This window comes from Pinus tabuliformis, chromosome 8 (assembly GCF_031772625.1).
Source record: "Pinus tabuliformis cultivar Carrire ecotype Pingquan chromosome 8, CPIR1, whole genome shotgun sequence".
Lineage (NCBI taxonomy): Eukaryota > Viridiplantae > Streptophyta > Pinopsida > Pinales > Pinaceae > Pinus > Pinus tabuliformis.
This window is the reverse complement of record NC_142294.1, coordinates 104,136,994-104,162,384: the sequence shown is the minus strand read 5'-3', so window position 1 is coordinate 104,162,384 and position 25,391 is coordinate 104,136,994. Positions and strand designations below refer to the sequence as shown.

The following is a 25,391-nucleotide window of genomic DNA, read 5'->3' as shown; positions in this document are numbered from 1 at the left end:
AGATTTGATGGTTCGAAGTCCTTAAAAGGAGTGATCGAAGGAAACACAGCGCAACCACCAAAGATGGCAAGAAAACACAGAACAATAGAACACTACCAGCAGATAGTCAACAGTTCAACGCATCAATATTTCAACATATTATACCTTGTATGGAGGTCGATGGTTGGTCTGCTTTGCAACCTCGACAGAGGGAGGCTACATAAAATGTTCTTTTTAGTAATGGACAGATGCCAAAGTAGCGGATGACAACATAAGGAGTTACAAGGGCAGTGGAAGCATCAAATGAAAGAGCACAGTAATACCAGGGAGGAGTAACTATTACAGTCTCAACATTTAGCACACAAAGATAAAATATTACTCCTTTAACCTCAATGCCTCTGCGCTAATACAATCATAAAAAACTGTGGTGAAAATTACAAAAATATGGCCAAAACAAACCGCGTGTCTCCCGTAAGAATTGGTTGAGCTAATTGACCATTCAAGGGACGCGACTTCTCCTTTTGATACCAATTCCTATACCAAAACATAGATCCACTTCAAACACTCATCAGTCCTCGTATATATGGCACTCATCGATCTATGGATTCTCCTTACAGTAACCTTCTAAAGGGTCCTATTTCTTTGAGCGTAGGTGAAAGTGGGCTTTGGCCTGGCTCACTTCCTTTACTTCGTCCCACACAGCTCTGCACTTATCAAAAATTTGATTAAAGAAAGGTCCAATAATATAACAACGCATATCCACACATATTTGACCTCAAATCACATCATTTCCGCAAAACTATATGCGTTTTCATTGAAAAACTATAGCGTATAAACGTAACAACGTTCAACGGAATGGTGACTATACCACGTTTTCACGTTCTTCAATGTGACAACATTCTTTTCATGCATGGATTGGAGCAGTGTTTTCTAGAATACCATGGAAAAGTGTTCAAATCTCCACGATACCCTGCTTCTCCATCAAACTCCAAACAGGGCCACGATCAATATGACAACGTTATTTTCCTCCTGCGTTCAACGTGACATTGATTTTTCCTCCAGCAATCAACAGAGCCAACACATACGCTTTTCATGGACCATTCATAATTACAGAAAACACAACGTAATTACAGCAAACCAATAGTCATAATTACAACAAATGTATGGAGAAGAGTGCAGGTAATGGCAGACACTCAAAAATTCTGGAGAATTTGTGACTGATAGAGAGCATTCAAAGATTATGAAACATATGGATTCTAAATGTATTCAGATGAACAGGGTGCAAGTATTATAAATATAATATGGCAGAACGTAGGTAATGTCAGACAGAGAGTCTTAAAACAGCCAGAGTCAGGTGCAACGTATACACTGCCAGAGGTCAGGTAGTCAGGTAGAAGAGGTAGCAAATTTCTGGCAGATAATGAATTAATGGAGCATTACAGGTAATGGGCAGAATTGGTAGGTTTGCACACAGTAAAATGCTTTATAAGGTGGCAATTCTACTCAATTTTGATTAGGAGAAAGGAAAAACTGAAATATATATATACAGACCACAAAACAAGTCGCTCGAATCGGAGCAGGACCAGCAATCACCTGCTCTGATACCATGTCAAACACACATGGGCAGCCAGAACAATATGAAAGATAAAACATGACAATACAATTTTATTAACAATTCATATACATTTATAGTACATTGTTTGACCGTTGGGTTACACATCCCAAGGTCTCATGGACTCTTGTCCATTCGGCTTCCACACTAACCCATTGAGGATTAGGTGTCCAACATTAATTAACTATTACGAATTAATTAATATGATTAATTGATTATTATTTATATTTAATTAAAGAAACAAATTATTTTTCATTAATTAGTAATTAATTAATTTAATAGTTATATTAATTAATTAATTAATAATAATATTAACTAATAATAATTGTATATTTATTAATTAATATTAATACTCATAATAATAATAACTAATTAATCTGAACAAAAATAAATATGGAATTCGGCATGGTATATCCTAGAAAGGAAATGCAGCAACGAGCTCGGACTCAGAGTCCAGATTAGTTCAGATAGCCCAGGAAAAATTTCATTTAGTTGAATTTTGACGGGGCTTCCAAAGGGAACCCAGGATCAGCAGGCTTTGGGGGCATCTTTAGGGACAGTGAGAAACACACAAGATGGGTGTATGCTGAAGGGGGAGGAGAAATGACCAACAATGAAGCAGAACTGTGGGCTGTCTATCAAGGTCTAAGGATAGCAGTAAGGAATGGCTACACAAATCTGGAAATAGAAGGCGATTCTCAGATAGTAGTAGAAATGTTACGAAAACTCAACAATGGGAAAGAATGGGAGCAAGTAGCTAGAAGCTGGAGGATGGCTCAGATCGTCCAAGACTTGGCTGAATTATTACAGAGAATAGAATACAAAATCATCAATCATGTCAGGAGGAAAGGAAACAAGGCTGCAGACTACCTTGCAAACTGGGGGAGTAAAGAACAGGAGGATAAGATCGACAACAGCTGGCCAACAATGAGGCATAAACCGGGATGGGATAAACTCACCACTATAATCACTCAAGACCATAATGAATCTGCAACTCAATAAAAGAGACACCGAGAGACCCCCGATGAGGGTGATAATGACAGCGATCAGGGAAATTAATACAGATCAAGTAAGGGAGGATGACGAGGTGAAATATAGTCAGGTAATGGTGAATAAGGACAGAGGGATCACCAGCAAAGGTATCATATCGAGAAGGGATGGCAATGAGGAAATGAAGGAAGAAGTTGGTGGAGGTAATGCGGTAGAGATTGGACATGGGAATGCCTGCAGAAGAAGGATGAAAGGAGGTGGGTGGTGATGAAAATGGGAGGTGGCAGGTGAAGCGAGCGATGAGAGACAAGGAGAATCGGTCGAGGAGACATCATAAAGGAAGGCGAGATAAATAGAGGAGAACGTTAAACAAATGTGCAGAGGATTTGCGAAGAGGTAGAGTAGTGAAAGCTGTGGGCAAGTTAATAGAAATGTAAAGGAGGCTGAGAAGACAAGCGGACAACGCCAGAAGGAAGAATCAAATGGCGACAATGAGGAGAATGAGGAATGACGGGGATGAAGACAACAGAGGACAGAGAAGACAGGAAAAGAAATGGAAAGGAATCGAAGAGGGAGAAGCAGCAGAGGAGTATCAGACGTTTCAAGATGATACTGAAGATGATGTGGAAATGTTGGACTCAGACCAGGATAGAGGGGAACAACCGCGAAAGAAGATATGAAAGGACAAAAGGTTAGTAAAGGACAATATACCAGAGGACAAGGAGCATGTAGATAGGAGTAACAAAGGGTGGGAGGAGAGAGGTGACTTCGGAAGCACCTCAGGCATGAAGCGTCAGGGAGGCAGGGGAAATTACAGGAACAAAGGAAGAGAAGGACGGGGATGAGGACAACGCAGCAGAGGAAGAGGAGGTTCGGAAGGGAGACAGGTAGAGAATGAACTAGCACTAGCTAGAAAATACAAGAAAACATTAAAGAAGAGGATTCAGTTCGCGGAGGAAGTCTACTGTGAGAACACCAATAAGGACATCAGAAGGATAATCCAACATCTGGAGGAAGAAGCGACCCAGGGGCAATCAGTATCAGAAATGGAAGATTGGGAATACCTCCTCTTCGATCCAGGGAACACGAGGGGACGGATGAGTCTGTATAAATAAGCCTTGCATGTAGACTGGGTCATGAAAAGGCTGTTGGCTAAGGCGATGGAACAAGTGGCCATGGAGATGGCAGAACCGTCACAGGGAATCCCAAACTTGAAGAAAGAATTGCAAAACATTCAGGTCACTCTGATAATGCAAGATAAAAAACTGGAGGAGATACAACAATAGATAAAGGAGGTCAACCGAGTTATAAAGAAATAAGAGGAGCAGCAGGAAGTCATGGTGGACTAATTCTGGAAGATAGTTATATACTTTCTGTAGTTTTTTGTGAAAACGGTTGGACAGTTTAGTTTCTATTTTCAGTTAAGAATGCAAACAAGAAGCAGTATTAATCTTTTCGAATGTTTAGTCTACATAGCCTCGACAAGAAGAATTAATATTTTTTGTTTTTGGATGGCTGTTAAATACTTAAGGTGGCCAACTAACCCGGTTTCCCCTGGATGCGAGTTGAGGCCACCATGAAAATGTAATGGTTTCAATTCGAAGTAATGGAAAAAGAATGGTCCCTCCTTAGTTTACAAAAAAATAAAAATAACTAATTAATAGTTCCAATAATTAATAATAATTAATATGATTAACAATATTTAATATAAATACATAATAATAATAATAATAATAATAATAATAATAATAATAATAATAATAATAATAATAAACCACACTTGCTGGTTTGAAACGCGTTGACCCAAATCTTCAATGTGACTTCTTCTGAAAAACTCTTTATACAATAATATTTTTATTATAATAGTTATTTTTGTGATATTCTTATCACTTTTATTGTTATATATGTATTAGTACGATTAATATTAGAATTATACCATTAAACCTATCGGGCATTTTTCAACAACTTTTACTAATGTGGTTGTGCTAGTAGTACACCTCGTCATCCATGAATGCCCTGAACAACACCTGGGACACACACACTTCAACTTTATTCACCTTGATCTTAAATTGTTTAGTGAGGGGCTTCATATATTTCTCATACTGCAATACTTACTTGAACTTTGAACATGACTAAACCACTTCCTGCAATAGTTTTACAACATTATTGAGCTTCGGTGGAAGATTTTCAACAAATTGTATGCATTATGCATACAATTATCTACGTAGGAGATAAAACATGTGTTGATATTTTTCTGAAGATGGGTTTTGTCATAGGTACATAAAAGGAATTGGGTCCTACCGAACTTAATGGGCCAACTCGCATTGGGACTATGGGCAACACAAGCACAAAATGTGACATCGTACCTATTAAGTTTAAATCGTCAGATATAATTTTTCAAATTGGATAAGTCAGATAGATTTCATAAAAAATTTCATGAGGTGGGTGATGTGAGATCGTTGTAGTAACAAATCGGAATGAATTTGGAGCATTCCATAAAATTATTATAGGTGAAGGAGGTTTCTTCCAATTCACATAAATCTAGAGTATTCCATTCTATTGATAGAACCACAAAAGTTGGTATTGTTAGTAATTTACATATTATTATTATTATTATTTTAAAGTTCATCTATGATATATTTGCATTAAACTTCCACTCACTTGGATTTTTTGTATCCGCTACAACCACCCTCCAAAATTTCGCTTGTGCTTCATTTTTGAGCCTCCTTTCTAAATTATAGTAGCTCATCTTGCACTCACCCAAGTACTTGTGCATTGATTAAGCCTCATTCTTTGCATCATGGATAGTGTTTTCTTACTTTATTTGTTGTCTAACCCAAAATTCGGTCTCCTAACTTGGTTTTCATCCTGTTCCGAGCTTGCCTTAGTGAATTGTGCAATCCGTGAGAGCAACTAGCCTTGCTCTCGGGAATTTCATAATTGAAGCTGACATTGAGCCTTCAACTTCAAAATTGTGTAGAGCTAGTTGAAAACCATCTGTCAAGTGGGAAATTGTGTAGAATCTTCTTTCTCATAAGTTTCACAGTGCATGAGCCAGTGAGCTGCCGAGTACATCCCAGAATAACACAATCTCTGCGAGAAATGCATGGCAGCTTTTCCCTAAAAAGAAAAAAGGAAAAAAGAGAAAAAAACATCCCAAGGAAGTAGGGATCTATTTTTAGCAGTCTGAAGGAGGTACTTGAGTTATTTTGGAAATTATCACCAACTTCAACTTTTTCCTTGTGCTGTCATTCATTGCATTATGAGTTTTTAGTTGATTAAAGTTGCCAAAGAGCAGTGATGTTTGAAGCCATACTCTAGGCTACAAAATCCCTCAAGGCCAAATCAAATCATCTCCATTACAAAGTTCTCTGAACAAGCTTTACAATGGTATATAGAAGTCCGCAAATGGACTCTTGTATCAAAAGTTAGAGCTGATTAAAGATACCCCTTTCAATGCCACAAAATAAACGGGAAATGGCTAAGGGTCGGGCTCATCGCACGTCACAAATCAGGGCTTACTGAAGTAGTGCCAAAGAGGAAGACATCAAAATTTTCCATCGTCTCATCGTCGATATCAAAAATCGCATATCGGCAGGTCCGGTCCATCGGCTTATCTGACATATCAGCGGGTCATGGCATAAAGCATCGATATCACATATCGGCAATCACAGGCGCAAAGTGTTGGCAGACAAGCATTTGGCCATGGATATCGTTGATTATCGATCTCGATATCATATATCGATGGGTCCATGCTATCGATGATTGATGGAACTAGGCTCCAAACTCTTCGGTGAACAAAAGGCACAGGGCATCGCAATGAGTGGATCCATAGGGGGTACAACTCGGAAAACCTTCAAATATTGTGATTTTTTGTGATAAGAGTGTTAAATCGTCAAGGAAGGCCAAAATCATTTAACAAAGGAAATCCATGAAAAATCAAGGGTAGGCGACCTCTTTCTCTCTCATCTACGAGGGGGCACGTGCTGCAATACCATTGGCCTATATTTGTGATGTGGGAGTTGATGTCATAATGACATGGTAGTATGAAAAATAATGTGGTAGTACTAAGGACATTTGGCATGCGGATTCAACATTTTCAGGGGTCCTATGTGGGCATTTCCAGGTGACACATGTCGCCACTCACAAGGTGACACGTGGCAGTATGATGTCACCCATGGCAATCACAGATCAGTGATCGCACACGTTGAGTCGCTCCAAGCTTGTGATTGTGATAAGTGATGGGATCCTCTCGGATACGATATGTTATGCGATCTGGCCTATAAAGTTTCACGTCCGAATGATTCAAATAGTGTTATAAAGAAAAGTAAAGGGTTGTCCCCTTCCACAATATGATTGTGATACTTTCGTTGGGCCCGAACTCACATATCGGTGATCGTAGGGTTCAAGGCAAAGTATTAGTGGAAAACCTCGGAAGTGCCGAAGTGCGGGACTTCACAAATGCCTTAAAGGGTTCTATCATGCTTGGAATAAGCCCCTTGTTCTAGCCCTGGTCAGATGAAGAAATTTATGAAAGCTAAGCTAAACTAAAAGGGGCAAAGGGGGACAAGATTTATCTATTTCACAACGTTTTTACAGCAACAGGAAGCATGTCAAAGTCCTTCATATTGCCACCAAGAGAGCATCACCATGCATATCAAGGCATAAATAGTGTAGGAAAGGGCTTTAAAGGCATGATGGGTTGGAAGTTTGTATTTAAGGGAAATAGGTGGTGCATTCAAAACTAGTATTGGTTGATTCAGAAAGGCACATTGTGAGATGAAATCAGGGTCAATGATGATAGGAGTGGAAAGAGACTTGGTAGCACAGGAGGATTTAATTGTTAGGCATGGTGTCCCATAAGAGAGAGAGAGACCAAGTACCGCCTAGGGGTTTTCTCTTTCAGTACTGTTCCATGGAGTTGAAGGTGCACACTCACAAATTTAAATAATGAATGGCTCAAGCAGTTAAGGCAGAAATGACAGGAGTCAATTGAACATCACAGGAAGCCAAACAATGAGATAACTAGAACTTGAAGCAGAAGCAATTACAGGGATGGGAACAAATATAATTTACTATTAGTTCTTTCTGACGATTTACTTGTTTGATGTATTATTCTTTTCCTCCATTAAATGAGGCGATTAATTCTCTAATATTTTTGGGCACCAAAGCCATCCCTGGCTGAGACAACTAGTCAATCTGAGAGCTGAAACTCAACCAAAGATAATTTTGTAGTAATGAATGTCCATGCTCTCCTCTCCAGATAAATTGGGGGAAGCAACACTTAACAAAGGTTCAAAAATTCTAAACAAAAGACTATATGTTATTTTCAGACTATATGGCTTTGTAATACAGATTTTGTAGAATATCAAGGAAATGGTGGTGATTCCCCCTTCAAGTATTACTGTATGTTATCCCTATGTTAAAATCCATATTATGTTTATGTTTCTTCTCTGAATTCATGCAATCATCGCTACTAGAAATATTTCAAGATTCATCATAGATTCATTTGTATCGATATGTTAATGCAAGTGCCTCTATGGATTATTGAAATTATATCTTTAAATATGAACTACATGAATCATAGCATTTAGTCCCTCCTTTATCCATTATATTTGCTTGTAACTCAAACAAGTATTGAAATTCCTAATGCCTCAAGCTCTATGTGTTAAGTGTAGAGTTCTTGAAGCCTTATGCTCTATGTGATGAGTTTCTCTTTCCCCTTATATTCTCTCATCTGCTCTACAAAATATTTTTAAATTGTAAGTCCTTGAACTACTTAGCCTCCACTGTTTTATGCATATTTATGAGATTTTTATATATGACGAAGTACCAGAAATGCATGTCTTACTCCTTTAGGGGGATGAACCAACCCATTATATACACATATATAATATAAGTGAGGTCTCCCTTGACTGAGAATTATTTGTGACACTCCAAATTTAGATGTGCCTAGGCACTGGTCTTGTAACCAATCCGAGGTTGTCTCTGGGAGATACAACACCTCGACTTTTGGCCTTCGTGCCATGAACCGTAAATCGACCAAATCTATTTAATAGAAACTGATAGAGCTCATGTTTACATTTGATCTTGGATCTCTAGCATTCCCAAGGAGATCAAGAAACCTTTGGTGTGATCCTTGTCACTTTTCCAGGTGATTTTTGCTTTTATATTCTTTTGCAACTTTTTCTGTCATTTTTTCGTGTTTAGCTTTTGAGAGTGTTGTTTCACTTATTTTGTTGAAGGATTTCTTGTGTTTTAAATTGTTTTAAGTTGTTTTAGCTTCTAGAAGTGTTATTTTAAGTTTCTCATTATCTTTCACAAGTGTCTCATGCATTACCCCATTTTTTCACTAACAGTCATCGTTGTGGCGATTCTCTCCACATGCTTCATTTTCCTTCAGTTTGATTGATTCCTGCACTTTTTTCAATTGCATGGATCATCACTCAATCAAATATGCAGTTAGCATCACATGGTTCTTCATATCTATTTGATTTTACACTCCCCTTAGCTATATTTGGGCTTCCATTACCCAGATCTTTCTTTCCCTTGCAAGCACTATACATTATAGGAGATTAACGTTTCTACCTTAACCTCTAGAATTTTGCAGTGGCTACCCAAGTGTAGATCCAACTACGCATTGCGCAGTTCCCAAAGCTAGCCTCCCAGTCTTGGCCACTCAGACTACATAATATGTAGTCCCTCCTGGCCCATGCTTAGAAAGAACTACACATTACACAGTTCCAGTCCTACCACACTAACAGTTGGGACTACACATTGTGCAATTCTCCTAGGAAACAAGTCACCTCATTGAACAAGGATTGCACAATCCCTCCCATAATTATCCCATTTTGTTACTTAGTGTGGTATTTAAGGCTTTTTTGGTTTTAAGCTAACATTGGCATGCTATGAGTGTCCTCTCTGTCTCCATGTACCAAAATCATTAAGAATCTCTGAAGAAGTTATAATTAACATGACCTCTAAGAGAACTGCATCAAAGGATACTATTAACAATAGTACCGAGCACTCAGTTGAGCAAGTATCAGTTCACTTGCCAGTTTATGAAGACACTCAGATGCTCATTAAGAATGGCACAAAGTGGACATTGAAGAAAATCAAGGTTACTTTTGCAAAGGAATTTAGGGAAGACTTAGACTATGGATAGGTTTATATCAGTATCTAGTGGTCAGGCTTGTACAAGGCTGCATGCAGATACCCCACCTTCCGATGTGCAAATATCATCCACTCGATTCTGTTACATACAGATCCAGAGACTATGATTTAGATCAATGCTAGCAGGATAGAGCTTGCCACCTTCATGGTAGAGAACTATCAGTAGATGTATCATTTACCTTAGTTGGTGAGGCGAATGGACGCACTTTTCTATGACACCTGCAATGAGGTGAACATAAGATATATGGTTAAGTGTTAGGTAAAAGAATCGTCAAAGTTTAGATAAACACCTAATCATGTTTACAAGACAAAGTCTCTCACGAAGGCCTACTAGTTCTTGATCATCTTTTCACGTCGATTATATGGTCAAGGGACTCCAAAGACATTTTCAGAAGGCTTGGTAGTTGTGTTCGACCAACTAGTGCGTGCTGGAAGGCCATTCAACTAGTTAGAGTTATCGTCCCTTCAGGCTAAAGTCCATGTGACTAATGGCTGGAACCTGTCCAAGGATGAGCACGCAATATTTTACATGTATGTGTCCTTACTTCATGCAATTTGTGCCTAACATCAGTTTCCTGGCATGAGATGGACGTGGACATCGAAAGAGATTGTCATCAATATTTATTGCAAGTTACATTTTGATTATATCTGTCGAGGAGTAATGGTAAGGCTGACTAACCATTTCATCACCCTGTTGTACAATCTTATCTTTGAGCAGCATCCACCTTGCATGTCCCAAGAAGCGATAGAGGTCATGCTTAACATTGCATATTGGTATGGCTCATTTGGTGGCACCTTCATTAGACTGTTTAGCAAAGAGAAGCCTCTCCATGTTCTACTAAGGTATGCCACTGACAAGTTGGTCATGCAAGAGCTCTCATATCACCTCTCCATGGGGTTATATGTAGGACTACACAGGAAGAAGAAGGTGTTATTTCCCCCTCTTCATTTTCACATTGGATTGTACAAGATTAAGAGCTTGAAATATGTAGATGCCAAAGATAAGGAGATATTGAAGTTCAACTTCGGCAACGAGGACTTTAATCCATATGATCCCCACGGTATTTGCAATAACCAATGTGTGAAGGTGTGCTATCCATGGATCCATGGGACATTTCACTGGCACGAGGAGGACCCTTGGAGGTACTCTTACAATGAGTCCAATCTCCACAAGTCGGTCAGTATAGCCATAACATTGAAATCTACTCTATAGGTAGCAGTAGCCAAGGAATTAAGAAAACAATGATAATAAGACGGGAGCTAGCGTAGGACAAGGGAAAGAGGAATATTGTCAAGAAAATAGAGGCAGAGAGAATATACAAGAAGAGAATATGCAGCGGAGGAAAAGACGGAGCAACTACTAAAGAGAGAAGAGTGAAGGAAGAGATAAAAGTGAAGGCTGCAGGAAGAGGAAATAAAATTGTAGGAAACGAAGAAGAAGTTGAAGGAAGAGAAAGGGATCAGAAGGAGAGAAATGGAAGAGAATTAAAAATAGGAGGGAGATGAAAGGCAAGGCGCGATGATAGATCAAACAACACCCATACAGGTTGAGGAGCCAGAACAATTCGTAGCTAAGGAATACGGTGAACAAATGCCCAATCGTGATCTTACTAACAAGATTAAGCAACTTATTGAAGTGACGGACATGCAGTTGGGGCATGAGACACAAAATGAAGATGCTAACCTTACACCGAGAGCACCATATGTCACCTCTGAGTCTCCACCACCTCTACTATTAGAACCAGTCCCAAGCAAGCAAGGAGAGGTTATTCTCCTTGATGATCATCCAATTATCAATGTGTACAATCTATCATTTTACGAGTTGAAAAGAAGATTGTATAGGCAGGGAGGAAGCACTATCTATATGATCATCCATCACTTTCATTCATGAATGAAAGGGTGATAGTGCCAGATGTCAAAGAGCATCAAGTTTCCCTTGCCGATGCCACCTTGGCTTATGTAGGAGCCACAAGCTCAAATGTTAATTTCATGTTACCTGAGAATGAACAAATGGCAAAGAACTTGTAGGCGGTTTAGTAAGAGATAGAATAAATCAGAGAGCAGATAAAAGTTTCCACAAAGGAAGAAATGAGGAAAGTGATACTCGTTGAAGTACAAACACTTGCGAATACCATGCAGAAGCTCTATGAAAAATTCACCACCTTGCATAAAATAGTTGTCCATGTCCATGGCTTACAAAATTGGAGCAAAGAGTTTGTTCAAACTCTCAGGAACATACATTCTACCACCTCCTCTTTGAAAGAGAGGATAACTTGGTACAAAGGGGCCCTGCTTCACTTACCGCAGATCATGAAGTCACAAGCAAAGATGGACAAAGGAAAGGTTTGGATGTCGATCTAGAACTATGAGCAACTCTCCCCATTTGTCACCACCATACAAGCCACATATAAAAAGTTGTACAAGATTTTGGATGACATGGTGAGAATCCACAAAATCACATCAATCAGTTTCCTCACAAAAGCTAAACACAAGAACTAAGTCCAGCTAGAGCTCAAAATGTACGTGGAGCAACTAAGGTGATAACACACTAGCGATGACTTGGTGCAGAGTGCGCATAACATGCAAATCTACATTGGCAGTCATGTTATTTTCAACACCATGCCACACATGCTTCACGATGAGTTGGACATAGGTTCCAAGACCATATACTTAGAAGCTATGGAGGGAGGGGTCCACTATCAAAAAGACACAATCAAGCAATTTGGGGACAACATCACACAATACCAAACTTCGCATGAGTACATGACCAAGAAGCATCAAGTGGAAGTTGTCAAGTTGGTATTTCCCCAAAATTTGGAGCCATAATGTTTTGTCTTGTTAGGTTGTCTCCAGCCTATTTTGTCTCACATGGGTACATGTGGAAAATGTAATATTATTTGTAAATATTTTGTAAGGGAAATTCCAAGTGTCATTAATGGAATGTGAAAGGTCATTATGTTATGTAATGAGTTATTTTTAAATAAGTTGAAGAGTCATGAGAGTAGTCAAAGAGTCACAAAGGGGAATGTCAAAGGTCACCCCACCTTTTGTTATAAATAGAACCTCGTAACTCATAAAATGGGATTTTGGGAGCCAAGCTTTTCGCCAGGCTTAGGCTTAGAAAAGGCTTGTGAGTATTGTGATGAGCCTTGGCTTCTCCACAACGTAGATCAAGTATACTACTTTGGAGGAGAAAGTGTTATTAACTATAATGTTCCACTATTGGGGCTAGTGGTCATCAATTGTGTACGTATGGATGGAAATTTCACTTATAATAATAATAATAATAGAGCCATCACACTTTCATGCATATGTTGTTATTGTAGTTCGACTATTCTGGTTGCTTTAGGAATATATGCACTTTAACTTACACATTTTATTATGAACTACTTTGTATGAAATTGTATGAATATTGTTGAATTCATGTTTTTAGATTAAACCATCACTTTAACTGGTGGACTACTCTGCATCTTACCCTGTTATATTATTCCACTTATGTGTTCCGTTCATGATGTATACTATTATAGGCTCCTAAGGGGCACACTTCCTCTTCCCCTCTGTGTGTTAGAAACCCCATGCAATTCACTTTATTCGCCGCAAGTCACACACTTGCTTCCACCCAAATTCATCATACTTACCTTTGCACGCTACCATAGCCTAGGCATTACACTGCCACGCACTACTGAGACTCCTACTCCCAATGGTGTGTGGTCTATTTGGGATTTCATAGTGGGTAGATCCGCTAAATGTTGGCGGGTCTACCACCATCAACATTTCTGGCACTAGAAGGTGGGCTAGATGAAAAGCTAAGCCCTTGAAGACTATTTTCACTTTTTGCACAACTTTCTTGACTTATGGAAAAATCACAACCCCGACATGTTTTTCTCACACTGTTGATTTTGATGTGGCAGTGGATGTTATAGATGACTTGTTGAAATATAAGTTCAATGGTGATAATTGAACACCCCTATTTAGGCACATAATTTCCTTTGTTGTATTTTGTGAGAGGCATGATGTCCCCTCATATTTCATTTCTTGTGGGTTGTTCGCTTTCATGTTCGAAGGGCATACAAAGAAATGGTGCCACACATTTCTTGCATCCTCTATACACTCTTTCGATCACATGATCAGAGAATTATTTCGTTCTTTCATTTTATATGACCATAAAGCACTAAATAAAATAAAATTAAAATTGTGAAAACCACCTAACGAATATCTTGAACACTTTTCTGATTGATTTCTGCATTACTGTTTTGAATTTCTTGAAGATTAAGTTGACTGGAATTTTCTGGAGGGAATATTTCAATATCTTATTTATATCTCTAAGAATTGACACAAGTTAGAAAATTTTTACTCTCTCCCAACATACCTCGGTGTTAGAGATTCTACATCTGAGATGTACAAGGTTGTTGTCTGAAGTGACCCTCCATCCCCTTCTCATCAAATAGCTCTAGCTCCATAGGAGGAGGTGGCAGATGTTGTGAATCTCCCTATTATATTTTCACCATATCCTTCTACCCCACATTCTCAGGATTTTTGTGTAGATTTGGATTGTAAGCCTAATGGTTGTCGCGTATTATTATCTTCTAAGCATATATCCACTGGTTCCTTTGATCCTATCAATTTTGGTTTGTTATGTTCATCCATTCTTGATTCCACATGTGATGTTCATGAGGATCAGGTTTTGGATGGAGTCGGTGTTCAACAACTAACCTGCACTATCATTTTTTATGAGTATGTGTGGGAGTGTGAAAATGAGTCCATTGTAAAAGATGACCTCCTTTTGTCTGCACCTTGTTCGCCTTATCCTGAAATCTTCCATGATTCTGCCATTTTTATTCCATCTCGTGAAAATTCATCTCCATATGTTTCCACTTCTGATCATTTACAGAACACCTAGGAATCCAGTCCTTCATTTGGTGGTGGATAGGACAAATCCATATTCCCGTATCTACCCAATATCTCATCTTACACTTATGGAAACTAAAAGGGTGAAAATTATTGTTTTTTATCACCCGCTCTTTATGGTTGAACAGGCTAGGAGGATTGCGTTGTTGATCTTGATTTTTCTGCTCATGGTTGTTGCGATCTTTTCACTCATTCATTTGATCACGATTCTTAATTTACCTAATGTTGATCTTTCTGAGCCATTTATCTTTGATGATCCATATTCTGATGAAGTGGAAACTCCTCAAGATATCTAGGCACTTCAGCTCGAGCTGATGGTTATGACACGTTCTCATAGCCTTTAGGTTAGTTCAAGTTCTGATTAAAAAATATGTTGAATCTCCCCAAGCTCCTCACCACTTTCTTGTTAACACCAAAAATCAATCCATTTTATAGTTTTCACATCCTTCACCAGAATCACACAATCCTATTGCTCATGCATTGGAGGAGTCACACATAGAAAGCATTGTTGTGAAACATAAGTTTTCTTCTTTCATGTTTTCTCATTTGTCATGTTTGAAGGTGTGTACATGCTTGTCTTCAATGCGCAATGTGACACGACACCATTATACATCCAAAGAGTTCCTTTCACGTTCTTTCAATCTTTTGTTTATTTTGGAACCATTCAAGCTTCAAATGATTTGTTTGCACTATTTTATCTTTCTTGTCTGTCGATTTGCTTGAAAATATTTCTTGTCAGTCATGATGTCTGTTATGAAACCGGCTCACAAACAGATAGAAGAGATAGATAAACGCCTTGAAAATAATCCTCTTCGAGGGGGAAACCTCCTTTACATTACACAAATGAACAATTCTTGGATGACACAAATGACAAAACCTCCTTTCTATATATAGGAGTCTAAGGGTTCATAATAGAATTAGAGATGACATAACAATAATAATTTAAGGGCACAATAATAACAATATGGGGACTACATGGCACAACAATATAATAAGGGGGTTGTACTAATAACAATAAGGGGTTACACTAGTAGTATAGGGACCTAACATGCCCCTCTCCTCCAAAAAGTGTTGTCCTCAACGCTTGAGTAGTTCTTGATTCTTCTGTATAAAATTCTTGTCCTCCCATGTGGAATCTTCAGTGGGTATGTTCTTCCACTTGATGAGATACTCTAAAATTGATCAATTTTGTAGGTGTCAGGCTCTTGTTTCTATGACTCCTCTAGGTTCCAATATGATTTTTCCTTCCTCGTGAAGTTCTGGTAATATTGTTTGAATTGGGATCTTCTGCAACTTTTGAATGAGTGTCCACATGGCTTTGGCCTTCTTCCGTTCATCCCTTGCTTCCTTTATCCAATCTAGTTGGATAATAGAAATAGAACAAAACAATGCTTACACATCCTCATCCTTTCTTCAGAGTGCATTTGCAACAACATTTTGCGTCCCTTTTTTGTATATGATTTTAAACTCATAACCGAACATATTTGTGACACACTTTTCTGTTCTTCTAAAGATAATCTTTGTACTAAAAAGTATTTAAGACTATCATGATCCATTTTTACCTTGAAGCGTATTCCCATTAGGTAAGGTCACCATTTCTAAGGTGCATGTAGTATTGTCAACATTTCCTTCTCATAAATAGCTTTCTTGAGATGTAGCCGTAAAAATACCCAATCACCTACATCACAACTTCTTTCACTTTGATGTTGATCTGCCTGTTGTTTCATTCGATTCTGCACCAAAGCGGCATTATCCTTTAAAAGTTGGAGAACTTTTTGACGCTCAATGTGATCTTTCATTGCTTGAATCTTTTTCTTCTTGATATGTCCTTCTAGCTTGAGCGTTTGAGGAGTGGTAATTTCTTCCAATGCATTATAAGATATGGTCAGATTCATTTCTTGATGCTCGATGTGATATTTCACTTCTTAAACATTTTTATTCTTGATATGTCCCTCTATCTTGATATTTTTAGGAGTGGTAATTCCAGCCAATGCATTACAAGATATGATCAGATTCATTTCTTCCTTCTTGATGTGATCTTTCACTTCTTGAACCTCTTTCTTCTTGATATGTCCTTCTATCTTGAGAGTTTTAGGAGTGTTAATTCTTGCCAATGCTTTGAAAGATATGGTCAGATTCATTTCTTCTTTCTCTATGGTTGGTTCTTAGTGTATATCCTCTTCTTTTGATGTTTCTTGATCCTTTTCTTCCTCCTCTTCATAATCTATGTAAAATAATTTCTTCTCAGCACACTTATGACGTTTAGTGTATTTTCTATCACAATTTTAATAGAGCCCTTTTTCTCTTTTTCTTCCAATTGTTGTGGTGTCAAGCTTGTAGGTTGTGGAAGGTTAGGAGAAACAACGCTTCCATCTTTATAGTTGTGAAGGGTAGACTTCCTTGTCTGCATAATTTTTCTTTCCACTTTTCTTGCCAACTTGTATGCCTTCTCCAATGAATTAGGTTCTGAAAGGTAGACCTCATGTTCAATGTTATATTTTACAGTCCCTATGAAGAAATCAATCCTCTACTTCTCTAGAATATCATTTACCCTTATATTCAATTTTTGAAAGTCCTTAATGTTCTTTGCCATTGAACCCTTTTGTTTGAGATTTATCAATTGGCTAAAGAAGGTGTTGTTCTTTGTATCCTCATAATGTGCTATCATTTCCTCTGTGAACATTGACCACGTGACAAGTGGTTTACGAGAACAAAGCCCTTTATACCATAAAAATTGGTTTGGTTCTAAATATGAAGATGCAATACATACCTTTTTGTAATAGTTGCACCTCATGTAGATAAAAATATTTCTCCATCTGTAGTATCAAATTTACTAGATCTTTTCCATCAAACATCCTTATGTCTCTTGTTCTTGATTTTAGGAGCTCGATATTGAAACGATTATAACTCGACCATTTCAGATCTTTAAGTTATGAAATATCATTCCATGAGACCCTTGGAATCCTCTCTCTAACCCCATACATCTGATCACAATTAGATTCCCTAATAAAGAGTTATGACCAATCTCCTGCTATGACCTAATTATAGACCACTTCAGTAGAGAAAACATGTACGACGTGCCGCATGTCACTGTTTTGACCTTCTGATCTGAAAAATCTACACTGAAAACTACAGTCTATCCTCTTTCTATAACTTCTTACGAAATTTCAATCTGATTCCCATAGAGAAACTTATGACTATTTTCCCAAGGTCACCTGTTTAGAATGTAATTCGGGAGTTTGCAAAAACCCTAACTACCTCATATTATATCTATGAAAATGTAGCGAGACAAGATCTGAAATTTGGACCCAAGCTTCAAAACGATTTCAGCTCAAATGGGTGTTAATTTCAGAGTCTGAAACTGTGTAAAAAATAATTATAGTGAAAATTCCATGATGAACTAATTGAGATGACATTCTAGATCTTTCAAAAACCCTAACTTCCTCAGATCATATCTCTGAAAATGTAGTGAGACAAGATCTGAAATTTAGACCCAAGGTTCAAATTGATTTCTTCTCAAATGGGTTTTGTTTTTAGCTTCTGAAACTTTGTATCGAACAAGTTATAGCACACATTCCACGATGACCTGTTTGGAGCAGCGAAACCCTAGAATCCAAATCTCTGATACCAAATGTTATGAAACGAGCTCACAAATAGATAGAAAAGATAGATATACACCATCAAAATAAGCCTCTTCCAGGGGGAACGTCCTTTACATTACGCAAATGAACAATTCTTGGATGATACAAACGACAAGACCTCCTTTCTATATATAGCAGTCTAAGGGGTCATAATATAATCAAAGCCCACATAACAATAATAATGTAAGGGAAAAATAATAAAATTAGTGCGATTCTATGGGGCATAATAATAACAATATGGGGACTACATGGTCACAACAATATAATAAGGGGGTTGTACTAATAACAGTAAGGGGTTACAATAGTAGTATAGGGACCTAATAATGTCACATGCATGGGTCAACCAATGCGTCAGTTGCTGCAATGGAAATATCACTTGACGTGAGTTGCGCATGGTCTGCTTAGCTTAGAAGTAGGAGTACCATTTTCTTTCTTGGTTTTTCTATTTTGTGACTTTGTTTTGCTTTGTATTTCTTATTTCCTTTCCTTGTTTTGTTTTGAACCCACAGTTTAGTTTCCAGATGGAACTGTATTTGGCATCTTAAACAAGAAGGGTGAAATCTAAGAGGAGATTGTACAACTATAAAAACTTGATTATCAGTTTGTTCCCTCTCTTTATGAGGATCTCCCATTTCTCCTAGTTGATGATAACCTGATGGAAAATGCATTCCTTTAAGAGAAAATCATGGAGAAATCAAGATTCTTGCACTCTTAACTAGCACTACCTACTCTAATTAGTTTTCTATATTGGTTAACCCTTGTCAACTAAGTCAAGTAGAGAAATGATAGGGGGGAAACCTTAACAAGTATGTTAGAGGTATATATATAAACATCTTTCTCTAAAGGGACAACCTCTTCTGCTCTCAATAAGTCGGGATCCCTCTTTCGCCTTATCAAATAATAAAGTGCATATGCAGAGTTTTTTGAAAAATGAAAAAAATGAAAAAATGAAATAAAAAGGCCAAACAAGAGAAAGGCTTCTTGTGCATATAAGTGAAGCAAGTAACTCCATGAGGGTACTGTCCATATTCATTGTTAGTGGATCGATTCTTGTGTTCTTGAAGTAACTCTGTTAGGGTACTGTCTAGGCCTACTCGAAACGGAGAGACACTAGAGATGAAACAAAAAAATCTGATAGTTGATATTGCTTATGCATTTATATACTCCTCATCCCCAATCGGAACAACTTGGTTTGACTTGCCTTGGTATGTGCGTTGCTGATAAAGAGAATGGTAGGGACTACATCTTTAACTCAAGCTAGTGAAGAACTTATGACAAATGAAGAATCAAACAATACTTCTGAAAGAGTTAGAATCACTTTACACAAGACAAGGTCCATACAAAGAGTTGGATTTCTACGAGTGTGTCGCTAATTTTGTAGTAGCTGCAACCACCCTTCCCAAATTTCACTTGTGCTTCATTTTGGAGCCTTGCTTCTAAACTATGATAGCTTATCTTACACATACCCAAGTATTTGTGCTTTGATTGAGCCTCATCCTTTGCATCATGGATTTTGTTTCTTACCTGATTTGGTGTCTAACCCACAAGCTGATCTGTTGACTTGGTTTTCATCCTGTTCTAGGCTTGCCTTAGTGAATTTCACAATCCTTGAGGGCATGCAACCTTGCTCTTGGGAATTGCACAGTCCAAGCTAAAAGTGAGGCTTCATCTCCTCAATTGCACAAATCCAGTTGACAACCAATCTTCAACTGGGAAATTGTGAAAATCATGAGAGGCATCCAAGAGCCTCTCAACCCAGAAATTGTGCAGAATATTCTGTCTTAGAAGTTGCTCAATGCATGAGCTAGTGGCTTGCCCATTCCTTCCCAAAACTACGTAATCTCTCCGAGAAATGCATGGACACTTTTCTAGAAAAAGAAAAAAATAAAAAAGCGTAAAACCATCCCTAGAAAATATGGATCTATTTTTAGCATTCTGAAGGAGGCGGTTGAGTTCGTTTGGTAAATTTCGACAAGTGTCACTTTTTCTAGGATTTTCAGTCTTCCCATCATAAATCCTAAATCAAACAAATATATTTAAACAATGTTACCAGAGCTCATTTTCACATTTGATCTTGGAGATATAGAATTCCCGAGAAGATCAAGGAATCTTCGGTGTGATCGTTGTCACTTTTCCGAGTAAGTTTTGCTTTTCTAGTCTTTTGCCACTTTTTCTCTCACATTTTACTTGTTTAACTTGTGAAAGTGTTGTTTCACTTTTTTTTTTTGAACAAACGTTGGAGTTTTAACTTTATTTAGTTTGTAGAAGTAATTTTTTAAGTTTTTCATTGCCTTTCCCAAGTGTCGCATTCATTACCCCATTTTTTCACTAACCGTGGTCGTTTTGGTGACTCTTTCCACATGCATAGTTTTCCTTTAGTTTGATTTATTCCTGCAATTTTTTCACTTTCATGCATCGTCACTCTTTTAGATATGCAATCAGGATCGTAACATTCTTCATATATATTCAATTTCACAGTACCCTTGGGTAGATTTGGGCTTCCCTGCCTCGATATCGCTTTTCCTTGCAAGCATTACGTAATATGGAAGCTCAGGGATTTTTCCTTCTCTTAAGGAATTACATAGAGGCTACATACGCCTGGCTCCAACTACACACTGCGCAGTTCCGGAAGCCAACCTCCCAGTCCCTGCAGTGCAATTCTAGTTGGCAAGCCTCCCCCACTGACTGTTGGGACTGCGCAATACACAATTCTAGCAGAAAACCAATCACCTCTCTCAACCAGATTACACAATCCCTCCCACCATTAGCCTGGTTTGTTTCTTGGTTTGATCTTAAAGTTGCTTTTGGTTTTAAGATAACATTTGCATGACATGAGTGTCCTCTATGTCTCCAGGTACAACTCCAGGTACAACAGTTGTTGAGCATCTCTCTAGTAGTTATAGTTAACATGGCCTCCAAGAGAGCTACATCAAAGGATACTGTCGAGAGTAGTACTGGGGAAGAAGTTGCGCAGGCGTTAGTAAACTTTCCATTTTATTCAGACACTCAATTGTTCATTGAGAATGGAATGAAGTTGACATGGCAACAAATAAAGGATACTTTTGTCGATGACTTCAAGGAATACTTAGAGGATTGGCAAGTTTATATCAGTATCTAGCATTCCGGGTTCTACAAGGTTGCATGGAGATACCCCACCTTCCGATGTGTGGACATCATCAACTAGATTATCTCACACACATATCTAGAGAGTATGATTTTGAGCAATTCTAGCGGGATAGGGCTTCGAACCTTCATGGAAAAGAACTACCAGCAGATGTATCGTTTACCTCAATCGGTGAGTTGCATGGACACAGTTTTATATGACACACATAGCGAGGTGAACATGAGAGATATAATTAAGCGTTGGGCAAAAGAAAAGACAAGGTTCAAAAATACACCCAATCACGTTTACGAGACAAAGTCTCTAAGGAATGCCTACTAGGTCTTGATCATTTTTTCATGTTGATTATACAGTCAAGAGAGCAATGAGACCTTCTATGAAGGCTGGGTAGTTGTGCTGCACAAATTGGTGAGTGATGGAAGGCCATTAAACTGGTTGGAATTTTTCGACCTTCAGCTGAGAATCCATGTGACTAACACCTGAAATCTATCCAGGGATGAGAAAGTGATATTATACATGTCTGGATACTTACTTGATGCAATATGTGCCTAGCATCTGTTTCCTGCCATGAGATGGACATGGACCCTAAAGGAGACTTCCGTCAATATTTACTACAAGTTTCTTTCCGATTTCAACTACCGAGGAGTAATGGCAAGTTTTCCTGAACATTTTATCATCCCATTGTACATGATTATATTTGAGAGGGATCCACCTTACATGTCCAACAAGCAATGGAGGCGATACATAACATTGCAGATTGGTATACCTCACCTGTTGGTACCTTCATTAAAGTGTTTGGCAGAGAGAAGCCCCCACATGTTCTACCAAGGTATGCCACAGACTTGTTGGTCATGCAAGAGGTCTCATATCACCTTTCCACAGGTTTATCGACATGACTACATAGGAATAAGAAGGCACCATGGCCCGCTCTTCCTTTTGAGACCAAATTTTGCAAGATAAACATCTTGAAAGGTGTAGATGCCGAAGCTAAGGAGATATTTAAGTTTGAGTTTGGCACCAAGGAATTTAATCTATATGATCCCCATAGTATTTTCAAGAATCATTGTGATAAGGTTTATTATCCATGGATCCATGCGAAATTTAAATGGCACCACGAGGACCCTTTGAGGAATTCATACAAAGACTCCAATCTCCGCGAGGCTGTTAGTATAGCCACCACTTGGAAAGCTACTCTGAAGTTAGTAGTAGTGTAGGAAGCAACAAAAACAAGATCAATAAGTAGTAAGCCAGTGTAGGACAAGGGAAAGAGGAAGATTTTCGAGAACCCAAAGGTAAAGAAAAGCTACAAGATGAGAGCGGATCCTATATTGGAGAATGTAACTTTGGCAGTGGAGGCAAAGAGGTAGAACTGACTAAAGAGAGTAGAGCGAAGGAAGAGAGAAAAGAAAAGGCTACAAGAATCAAAACTAAAATTGTAGGAAACATAGAAGAAGTTGAAGGGAGAGCAAGAGCTGAGAATGAGAGAAAGGGAAGAGAAGTAGAAATATGAGGAAGAAGAAAGGCAAGGCACAAAGATAGAGAAAACAACACCCATACAAGCTGAGGAGTCAGAACAACTAGTAGCTAAGGAAGATGGTGAATAAATGTAGGATCAGGAGCTTTCTCAGTAGATTGAGCAACTGATTGAAGTGATAGACATAGAGTTGGGTAGGAGCCACATAGTGAAGACACTAACCTTATGCCAAGAGCACTTGAGGTCACCTCTCAGTCTCCACCACCTCCACTGTCAGAACCAGTCCCAAGCTAGAAAGTAGAGGTTGTTATCCTTGATGATGATATGGTTACGAATGTGTACAACCTATCATTTGATGAGTTGTAAAAGAAGATTGTACAGGTGCAGAGGAAGCACTTTCTGAATGATCACGTGTCACCTACATTCATGAAGGAAAGGGTGATAGTGTCAGATGTCAAAAAGCATCCATTTTCCCTTTTTGATGCCACCTTGTCTTATGCGGGAGCCTTGAGATCAAATGTTAAATTCGCGTTAGCTAAGAATGAACAAAGGGTAAAGAACTTGTAGGCGGTTAGGCAAGAGACAAAACAAATCAGAGAGTAGATTGTAGTTTCTACAACGGCAGAAATGAGGAAAGTAATAATCGATGAAGTATCAACACTTGAGGCTACCATGTGGAAGCTATATGATGTATTCATCATTGTGCATAAATAAATTGTCCATGTTATTGGCTTATAGCAGTGGATCAAACATTTTTGTTCAAACTCTCATGAACATACATGCTTCCATCGCCTATGTGCAATAGTGGAAAATGTGGTACAAAGGAGCCCCATTCACTTTTTGAAGATGATGAAGCCACAGACAGAGCTAGATGAAGAGAATGTATGAATGTTGATGCATAACTATGAGCATCTCACCCTGTTTGTCACCAGCATACAGGCATCACATGCATGGTTGTGCAAGAGTATGGATGTCATGGTGAGAATGCACAAGATCCCATCAATTAGTTCCCTCACTGAAGCTAAACACAATAACCAAGTCCAACTAGAGATTGTTGTGTGCATGGAGCAGGTAAGGCGAGAGGCCATCGAGGATGACTCGGAGTTCAACGCACATAACATGCAATAGTACATTTGTTGTCCTGTTATGGTCAACACCATGTTGCACATGCTTCAAGACGAGTTGGACATTGGTTCCAAGACCATATACCTAGATTCTAAGGAAGCAAGTGTCTGCTACCAAAAACACACAATTAATAAGTTTGGAGACATCATCACATAGTACCAAGCTTGCCAAGAGTACATAACCAAGAATCATCGAGTGGAAGTTGCCTAGTTGGTATTTCCCCAAAATTTAAAGTCATAGTGTTTTGTCTTGTTAGGTTGTCTCTAGCCTATTTTGTCTCACATGGGTACATGTAGAAAATGTAACACTATTTGTAAATATGTTGTAAGTGAAATTCCAAGTGTCATTAGTGGAATGTGAATGGTCATCGTATTATGTAATGTGTGATTTGTAAATAAGTTGAAGAGTCATCAGGGTACTCAAAGAGTCACAAATGGGAATGTCAAGAGTCACACCACGCTTTGCTATAAATATAACCTCATAACTCATAGAATGGGCTTTTCGGAGCCAAGAGTTTGTCTAGGCTTAGGCGTATAAAAGGCTTGAGAGTATTGTGATGATCCTTGGCTTCTCCACAATGTAGAGCAAGTATACTTCTTTGGAGGAGCAAGTGTTCTTGATTGTAGTTTTCCACTCTTTGGGCTAGTGGTCATCAATGGTGTCTGTATGGATGTAACTTTCTCTTATAATACTAATAATAGAGCTATCACACATTCATGCATATGTTGTTATTGTAGTTGGACTATTTTGGCGAGGGAAAATTTTAAGAACCACCCTAAATTTATATGTATAATAAATGGGTTAATCCCCATGATACATAGGAAAAATGGGAGGCGGTTTTATCAATAATATAATATGTATATATAATTCTTTTGGCGAATATCTCACCAGATTATATTATCTTGTACAGTGATGGAGAATCTTTCACTAAATTATAAAATCTTGTAAGATCGTGGCAGATTTTTTATTGAATAATAAAACATTGTGAAGTCTTGGCGAATGATTTGTTAAAGTATGAAACCATATATGATAATAATAAAACATATTCATTAAAATGTAATATACAAACATACATGTTTGGAAAAAAGAAACATAATTTTCTCTTCCTACAAACAATGTTCCAAGTTTCAGTGGCTGTGTTTGTCAAGGTTCTTACAATACACTCTTTCACATGCTTCTATTAGTTTTGATAATATTCCACAACAAAGTTGTTGTAGGTGTTGATATTGACAACATACATGTTTGGAAAAAAGAAACATAATTTTCTCTTCCTACAAACAATGTTCCAAGTTTCAGTGGCTGTGTTTGTCAAGGTTCTTATAATAAACTCTTTCATATGCTTCTATTAGTTTTGATAATATTCCACAA

The 25,391-nt window shown here is 38.1% G+C and overlaps 1 protein-coding gene across 1 annotated transcript; it reads left to right on the top strand.

The window, feature by feature from the left end:
- Positions 1–2,194: 2,194 nt before the first annotated feature.
- Positions 2,195–2,593, top strand: LOC149234332 (uncharacterized). The gene has a single exon (XM_089368236.1). The coding sequence runs from the start codon at positions 2,195–2,197 to the stop codon at positions 2,591–2,593; it is 399 nt and encodes a 132-aa protein (XP_089224362.1).
- Positions 2,594–25,391: the final 22,798 nt, after the last annotated feature.